This window comes from Nematolebias whitei, chromosome 15 (genome assembly GCF_014905685.2).
Source record: "Nematolebias whitei isolate Nwh7 chromosome 15, NemWhi1, whole genome shotgun sequence".
Lineage (NCBI taxonomy): Eukaryota > Metazoa > Chordata > Actinopteri > Cyprinodontiformes > Rivulidae > Nematolebias > Nematolebias whitei.
The window spans coordinates 36934523-36943670 of NC_056512.1; the positions used below are offsets into that span (position 1 = coordinate 36934523).

Below are 9148 nucleotides of genomic sequence, written 5' to 3' on the forward strand. Positions count from 1 at the left end.
TTAAACTGGTAAAAATCTTCTTATCTCCATTTCAAAATGTACACCAGTAGATGAAGACAGATGCTGAGGTGGATACTAATCAGGTCGATGTTGCAGATGATGTAGGCGGAACAGGAGATATTGATAAGAAAATAATGTCACAGGCCTAGAATAAATTTTCACAAACTGCACTCACAAAAATAGACCATGATTTAACAACTAGTCTACAACATTCACAGTCAAGTGAGATCATGGCTTCATATAAATTAAAACATCCACAGCTGGTGTTGAGAAAAGACTGCAGACACCGTTAAGTTTCAAATCATCGATAGTCAGAAATTTGAAGCAACATTAAATTGGTCAGATGATTTATTGCACAAACCAAGTTAAAAGGTTTTGGTGTTTAACGGTACAATGGGAAAGCTGTTCCTTTATGCTAAACTCTGGTTCAGCTGCTGCTTGGCACAAAAACTTTGAGCCAAGCTCTCATGCATATTGGATTTTAGAAATGTGACATTTAAGGTTTGTGTACTTTAACTGAGGTAGGCCCAGTTCTTCAGCAAACAACAAATGAAAACAGATTTAGGACAAAGAAACACACAACTCGACCTTAAAGTGACCTAGTTAAGGTGTCACAAGCGCAGTTTTTGTTCTAGCTTTGCAACTATACGGATATTAAATCCTTACACAGAAAGCGAGTTATTTAAAAACACCTGCAACCAAAGTGAGAACGTCTCCGTGAGACATTTGTAGGATCAGTCTTCTGAGTCGGTCATAAATGATGTAACGCATTAACCAGAAAAACTGGTTCATTAAAACAGTTTCACCTCGTGACACACGGTGATACAGCTATGATGTGAACTGCTCGTGGACAACTTTTGTTTTGAGAATAAAGGGCACCATCGGATAAGAGGAAATGCAACTTTATGCTGCGAGGCACAGTTTTAGAACAATGTGTCGACAAACCTTTAGTCTCTACGAGCCATCAAAACAAAGCAGCCACTAATCAGCAGCCTCACTTCTGATCTGAACGACCATGATGCAACCAGAATGATGTTTTGACATGAGGACCATGACCAAGATTTTTTTCCCCATTCCCATCATGAATATGATTATATTAAATACTAGTTCACAGGGGCCGACATAAGCGGTTTCTGTTTGACCGAGACAACCTATTTCCATCTCGGACAACCAGATCTTGACTCGAGGTTGTCCGGTGGACAGCCAAGTGAAATAGACACGAATAAAAGTTCTCCGTTGCCGCAACAGATTTCTGTCATCTGTAAAAATAAAAGGGGGAAACATGGGTTTTGTTGTGGTCTTTTTAAAGCCATCCATCTAAAGACGATAGAAGGATTAAACTGATGCTGCTTTCAACAAATAAAAAGAACTAGAGCCACAGTTGGACTCAATCGGAGCGGGTCGTGCCATCTGATGCATGGCAGGTGTGCCAACGTTCCCAGCTCAGAGATAGACCGCAGGTGAGAGCACAAATCAGTTTCCTGTATTATTTTCTCATTATACTGTAAATGTAATATTTTAAATAAACAATTCACGCATAATGGATTGTTCATTTAAAATATTGTAGAGAAACGCAGCAGGACAGCAAAGGGTTAACCCGTCACGCAGCAGATGCAGCACGGAGCAGAAGTGTGTGGGTCGCAGAGAAAGGAGATCATGACAGAGTGAGCTTCTCCCTGCACCTATTGATTTAGCAAGTGCTAAATCATTTAAAATAATTTATTTAATAAACAATCCATGCCGCTCATGTGGCTCATCCATCAATCAGCCAATTGTGTGTCGTGTCCAATTTTTACTTTGAAAAACCGCGAAACAGCGAGTCTGCGAAAGTCGAACTGCGAAGTAGCGAGGGACTACTGTACTCCTCTTTATGTGAAAACCTTTGACCTGTACGCAGGTAAAAACTCCAAAATTAGTAGTATTGGGGAGGATGCTTGGGTAACCTCTAAGTATAGACAAAAATTGTCAAAGATTTTTTTCCGCTTTAATCCCTGAGCCTTAAATACGCTGCGAGTGCCTCGAGGATGAGAGCAAGGAAGTTCTATTCCAGCAGCTCCTGAAACTGCCACTCAATAACTTGGAAATCCCAAGCAGTCCACATGATTGGGGAACAGCTTCTACCCTGAGGCTGTTGGACTCATGAATCTCTAACCAGAATAATCGCTGTGAAAAAAATCACATCGTGTTGCTGCTGATCTGTTTCTGGGACCTTGTGTACATAATTTCACTCCACCACATGTACCACATGAGGTGCGAATGACAATAAAGAATCTCTGACTGACTCTGACGATGGCTGACAGAGTAAACTTTGTATATAGTGCAATATAATAAATTACATTTTTCTTTAGATTTTTTTGCCTCCTTTGTTGTTAAGGTTGTGGACAACTTTTGTCAAGAGGTTGTCTGCTGGACAACCTGGAAAATGTCCTCGTCTGCCCCTGGTCTACAGATGCAGTGTATATGGAAATGATTCACAGTGCTTCACTTTTTCCACATTTTGTTATGTTACAGCCTTATTCCAAATTAACAAAAAAGGTTCAATCATGTCATCTGGGCCAGTTTATTCAAGGAAAAGAAAGAGCTTCTTCTTCTTATGCATTAAGAGTTTCTTAAGCCCCCAGTATACTCCCGCGTACGTCCGTCCACGTGTACGTACACTCGTACTGTACGCAGAGGGTTCAGACTTCATACTCGAGCGTCCACCCTGAGCGGCTGCAGAGCAGCTCCAAAGACAAGAGACGTTTACCTTCAGGACACATTGAGGTCACCGACTGGTCATTTGCTGACACGCCTACTGGATTGATTGATTGATTGAGTGGTCGAAAAAAAATTGAGCGCTGGCAGCCTCAGCCGCAGCTATGTTCTGTGTTTATATGTTGTTAATAAAAAGATCTAAAAAATTTTAAAAACGGGGAGTGCTGCTCCTGCAGCCCACACATCAGACCAGCCCCACAGGAAATCTCCAGACCCTCCCCGCAGCCACGCCGGACCTGATTTTAATTCCCCCGTGACAAATTTCTTCATTCCTCACAGTTTCAGTCATGGCATCAATGGAGGAGGAAGAGATCGCTTGCCTCTTGGCAAAAAAAAAAAAAAAAAAAAAAAGCCAAATCAGGGGTGAAGAAGGGGAATTTAATACATTGGTGTCGCATACAAAACAGTCCGTCGCCGGGCAGTTTATTGTGCGACACCGCGTACGCGATCGTAAAAACTGAGCTTTGCGTGGACATGCCCTGCATGGGTACGCTCGTACCTCTGCGTACGTACGCACGTACCTCCGCGTTCAGATGTACGCGGGAGTATACTGGGGGCTTTACTCCAAATTGTATTCTTTCTTCTTTTTCTGCCAGTTCCAGCTGCTGAAAAACATCCCCATAGCATGATGTTGCCACCACCATGCTTCAATGTAGTCTTTATTCAGTCTTTATCTCATCAATCTACAGAATTTTGTTTCTCATCTAAATTGTCCAAGTGTGAGTGAGAGTGAATGGTTATTCGTCTCATTCGACTCTATTCGCTGGTGAAGATTCTCAGTCATCCAGGACATAGTAAATTCAAAAAAAGTTTAAGACAAAAACAACTGGACGTTATTTGCAACAGAAGATGTTTTGCTTCTCATCCGAGAAGCTTTCTCAATTCAAAGACAGGGAGTGTGAGGTTCGAGTTATAAAGCTGAAGTAAGATACATACTTACATATGCAGATTGATCCATCACACCTCACAGTAGGGGTTTGTTAAGGTCTTTGTTAATCTAATTCACAGATGGGTCACTCTGGTCACATGGACCAAATTCATCTCCAATATGTGTCTCTGTGATGGACTTGTGACCTGTCCAGAGTGTCCTCTGCCTCTCACACAGCGACTGCTGGATTTGGGCACCAGTGACCCAAAAAGGAAGAAGCGGGTAAAAAATCATGGATGGATGGATAGTTAAGAGTCCTTAAGGTGCCTTTTGGCAAACTCCAGACAGGCTGCCATGTGCCTTTTAGAAGAGTGGCTTTCATCTGGCCACTCTACCAAACAGACATAACTGGTGGATTACAGCAGAGACGGCTGCCGTTCTGGAAGGTTCTCCTCTCTCCACAGACGAATACTGGAGCTCTGACAAAGTGACCATCTTGGTCACCTCCCTGACTAAGGTCCTTCTCCCCCGATCGCTCAGATTAGACGGCCGGCCAGCTCTAGGAAGAGTCCTGGGGGTTCCAAACTTCTTCCATTTATGAAGAATGGAGGCCATTGTGCTCATTGGGACATTCAAAGCAGCAGGAAATTTTCTGTATCTTTCCCCAGATTAGTGCCTCAAGATAATCCTGTCTCGGAGGTCTACAGACAATTCCTTTGACTTCAAGCTGGGGGTTTGTGCTCAGACATGCGCCATCAACTTTGGGATCTTATATAGACAGGTATGTGTCTTTCCAAATCAAGTCCAATAAACTGATTTTACCACAAATGGACTCCACTTAAGTTGAGAAACATCTCGAGGATGATCAGTGGAAACAGGATGCGTCCGAGCTCAATGATGAGATTCATGGCAAAAGCTGTGAATACTTAACGCAAATATGAGTTCTTAGTTTTCTATTTTTAATAAATTAACAAAAATATATATTTTTTTAAATTTCACATTGTTATAATGGGATACTATGTGTAGAATTTTAAAGAGATTAATTTAATACAATTTGGAATAAGGCTGTAACATAAAATGCAGAAAAAGTGAAGCACTGAATACTTTCTGGATGCACTGTATATCTGATTTCCCACTAGCTAAAGATTTATAACAATGAGGGCTCAAGCATTAAAACCAGTTCAGAAAAGAATATTTTTCAACCAAAGAGTACTCATTTGACTTTCAAATACATTATCTACTTTTTCTTTTTATATTACATAATATTTACTACAGAAACGATAACACTAACACATTATGTGTGTATAGCTTTATCTTTTGTATGAAAGTTTAGGGGATGCATCAAGTCAATTTCACTTGTCCCCTTCTGGGGCTGGTTATTAAATCCCTACAACCACAGCAACTAAAGGCCAATAAAACTTTACACTTTACACCCATCACAACCATATCACAATCTCAAATATCAGCTCTATATTCAGTGATCGCCCTTTCCTTGTTTCTTCTGAAATTTGTAGATGCAAAGATTATTTACCATCTACTACACAGGCTTGTTTTAACCCGATTAATGTTCCTTTTTAAAAGTCAGCTTACATTAATGTGTTCATAGAGCAATGAAGACTGAGAAGTTCAACTTTTAACACCCAGCTGGGAAAAAAGACTAATAAAAATTAATTATTTTTTATGAAAACACGAAATAATAGACAAAGCCGTAACAGAACATTAGCTAATTTCTACCAAAATGTATATAAAAAAATTAGAATCTGCAATAGCCAAGCAAAAAGTAAAAGTGAAATTTAACACAAAGTGAATCAAACAAGAGTTACCGACAATAAAAGTTTTTTGGGGGTTTATTTTTCTCTAAACAATTATGTAATGGGACAAAGTGAATTACTTATTTTTTTCTATTTTTTTTTTATTATCGCAGAGTTTTGAACTTGTAAAAACTTTAGACATCCTGGATGGACTACGCTCTCGGAAACGCACAAGTTTAAAAAAAAAAATCTAAACTAGACTTACTGAATAAACTGAAGGCCTTTCTGAATCTCTTGCCAGCGACTTCTTCTGTCCCGAAAGGCCCCGGACATATCTGCGTAGTTCAATACCCTTTCCTTCGGCTGCACCTGAAATTAAACAATATACAGATTTTTTTTTTAAGAAGTGAGGTAGAAATGCACATAAACACATAAAATCAGAGTCAGAGTTTCTTTATTGTCATTCGCACCTCATGTGGTACATGTGGTGGAGCGAAATTATGTACACAAGGTCCCAGTTACATCCAACAATAAAATGTATAAGAAAAACAGTAATAACATCTAAGATATGAACTAAGAAAAACATCAACTAAATATACACTAAGCACTCATAACATAAAAACATTGAACATCAGCACAAACATGAGTCTGTGTGAGTGGATGTGCACGCATGAATACATCAACATTGAAACAGATCAGCAGCAACATGAAACAGAAAAATGCACATAATAATAATAATAATAAAAATACTCCTTCTTATTTATGAACATCAGCAGATCGTGCTACTATTTCGTTAACGTTTCCTTTATTAAGGGTTAAGTCATCATGCCTTACCAGCCTCACACTTCCGCGTTTAAGAATGACGACACATTAATTCCGGAAGTAGAGGCTAAGTGAAGAAGAAGAGCCAAACCTGAGTCAAGAAATTAGTTTACCGCTGAACGATCATCCCATGTCTTTACTGCGTGAAGACCACAGTACATTAATTTGCGTTAATTAAAGACTTAGCATAAATGAGCAAGAGGTCCATTTGTCTGCTGGGATTTGTTTTCTAATCGCAGAAATGTCGCCACATTAATTTAAAACGGAGTTAACGAGTGTCCAGATTTTATACGCGTTAATGATGGTGACTTAACAGCGCTAAAAACAAACTGTACACTATATATGCTTATAACTGACCTTAAACATTTATTACTTTAGACGTTTTACTTTAAATACATTTTCAACCTCATAGCAAGTCGGCTAATGAGTCAGGTTGGTGATGTTAGCCAAGCTTCGAACAGTTATGTCCATCTTACTAGAGATACAAATTCAAGATTACATTTCACAGGGTGGCATTTTAGCGTTTTAAACCCATACAACCCAGTGCAGCCAACAAACCTCAAATAACCTGGGAACATTTTTTTTTTAAGTGAATCGTTTTAGCTGTCCGATAATGGGCGCACAGAATTTAGCGCACGTGTGTTACCCGCCGACAGGGACCATCGACTCTACTTTCTCGTTAGCCATCGTTACCGTATGATAGCAAACTTCGGCGATTTTTACATAGACACAAAATAAACTGGAGATAAGAAAAAAAATGTCCTCAGTTGCCAAAAAAACAGTCGGGCCTAACAGGTAACAAAACGTCCAAATTCCTAGAAAATAGTCTTAACATAAAGCATCGGCATGTCTAAGTTAAACTAGTTCCTCAACGCAAACAATAGCGAGCTGGAGATATTTAAGCTCCTGGCAGAGGCTAAGTAAATACCACAGACACTGCTAAACAACAGCTGATTTAGACACTTACATGAATGGGTCTTAATTCCAAACAACCCTTAAGTCTGTATATAGTAGGGGGAGGAGAAATTATTTTTTCGTTTTAGCTAAAAAGAACTTGGCTACTGCTGTCGGTGAAGGCCGCCCTTTGCTTCTTCTTCGTTGAATGATATGGCGGAGCTCATCGTTGACATCAGCACTTTGCTGCCCCCAGCTGGTAATGGTTAAACGCTGCAGTTTTTTTTTAAATATTTATATGAAAAACGACTATTATATTGAAAAGCGATAACTAACATGATTAAATAAAATTAACCAAGATATTTTCTGGTAAAGCTTTCATTGCATAATATTCTCAATCCATCCATCCATCTACAACTCACTCAACCATGAGTTCCCACTGATCTGCAAATTGTTGCATGGGCAAGTGTATGAATTGGTGAAAGTGCATTTTAAGTGGTCAGAATGTCTCTGCAGAGAAAATTTATTTCAGCCGCTTGCATGTGCAAGTTTATTCTTTCTATAGGTCAAAGGTGGGATGATAGGTCAGTTGACATTCTTGCCTTTCACCTCACCTCTGTCCTCACTGTCACAGCATCTGCAGGACTGTAGATGCTACCCCGATTCACCTTTTATCTTTCTGCTGTTTTTATCCCCTCTCGTGAGCAAGCTCATGAGACTCATGCCACTCACATCACCCACTCCAGGCAGTGGCTCATTTACCAGTTTTCTTCACTGAGGACCATGGCCTCAGACTAAAAGGTGGTGATTCTCAGCCCAGCTGCAACCTTCCAGCTGTTAATAGTGCTAGTTGTAGGAGGTGGTGGGTCCACAAGAGGGTGGTCCTGTGCTCAGGTTGTTCCAGACAGGGCCGACATAAGTATAGATAACAGTTACACCAGGTACACACTGACGGTTCAAGGTAGTTGCTGAGGGTGAGGTATTCCCAGCCTGGCACCTTTATGGGTAGAGTTAGCATGTTCTCTCCGTGCATGCGTGGTTCTCTAAGTACTCCGGTTTCACCCCACAGACCAAAAACAGTGGCTAAATGGAAACTTTGAAATTTTCCCTTGGTGTTAGAGAATGTGTGAATGGTTGTTTGTCTCTATGCATCCCTGTGATGGACCTGAGATCTGTCCAGGGTGAACCCCTCCTCTCACACAGTGACTGCTGGACATGATGGGCACCAGTGAACCCAGTGCAGGGCCGGCCCAAGGCATAAGCAAACTAAGCGGCTGCTTAGAGCCCCATGGCCACTAGGCCCCCCCCTAAGAGGAAGCACATGTTTTAGGAAGTTTGTGAAGTATTGAAGGAAGAAGTAGCATTAAACCCGTGAAATTTGTGGGTAAAGGTTGTTTAATATTTTAAGTTCAGATTTTACAAATTGTTGCATACATTTACATAGTTTTAAGAACTAATTATTCAACTTAAAATTTATTTTTATTTTACGTGGTTTACGTATATATATATATTATGTCCAGAGGACCAGACTTAACTTTTTTAGATTCTATTTTACCAGTTTAACAGGTAATTTTATAAATACATTCTGTCATGTCCGGCCTTTTGAGGACATTCTTGAGCTTGATGTGGCCCAAAATGAAAATGAGTTTGACCCCCCTGCACTAGATGATATCTACATATAGGATCATGTAAACAGGGCTGTCAGAGTTGCAATGATTTAATGTTAGGTGCAGTGAATGATCTGATCATCTGACTGTTGGTTGCAGTAATCATATTATTAGCAGAAACAGGCGGCCCTAAACTTAATATCGCTTAGGGCCCCATGGAGGCTTGGGCCGACCCTGCCCCCGTGAACCAGAAAGGAAGAATCTAATGGATGGATACTAAGGCCCCTCATTTAAAACTAATTTGCCATATATGTATCTATCTATTTAGATAGATAGATAGATAGATAGATAGATAGATAGATAGATAGATAGATAGATAGATAGATAGATAGATAGATAGATAGATAGATAGATAGATAGATAGATAGATAGATAGATAGATAGATAGATAT

General features: G+C 39.9%; 2 protein-coding genes across 2 annotated transcripts in view; one reads left to right on the forward strand and one right to left on the reverse strand.

Moving 5' to 3' along the window:
- zc3h7a (zinc finger CCCH-type containing 7A) overlaps nucleotides 1-7301 on the reverse strand; it is a 26435-nt gene extending 19134 nt beyond the window's left edge. Inside the window, exons 1-2 of the mRNA XM_037689128.1 lie at nucleotides 7163-7301; nucleotides 5639-5742 (exon numbers count right to left, since the gene is read on the reverse strand). Of these exons, the coding sequence (XP_037545056.1) occupies nucleotides 5639-5706 (68 nt within the window). The 5' untranslated portion in view covers nucleotides 5707-5742; nucleotides 7163-7301. The remainder of the gene's footprint in view (nucleotides 1-5638; nucleotides 5743-7162) is intronic.
- The window catches only part of LOC119421774 (inactive rhomboid protein 1), a 952927-nt gene that overhangs the window by 920230 nt on the left and 23549 nt on the right, over nucleotides 1-9148 (forward strand). The gene's annotated exons all lie outside the window — the stretch shown is intronic.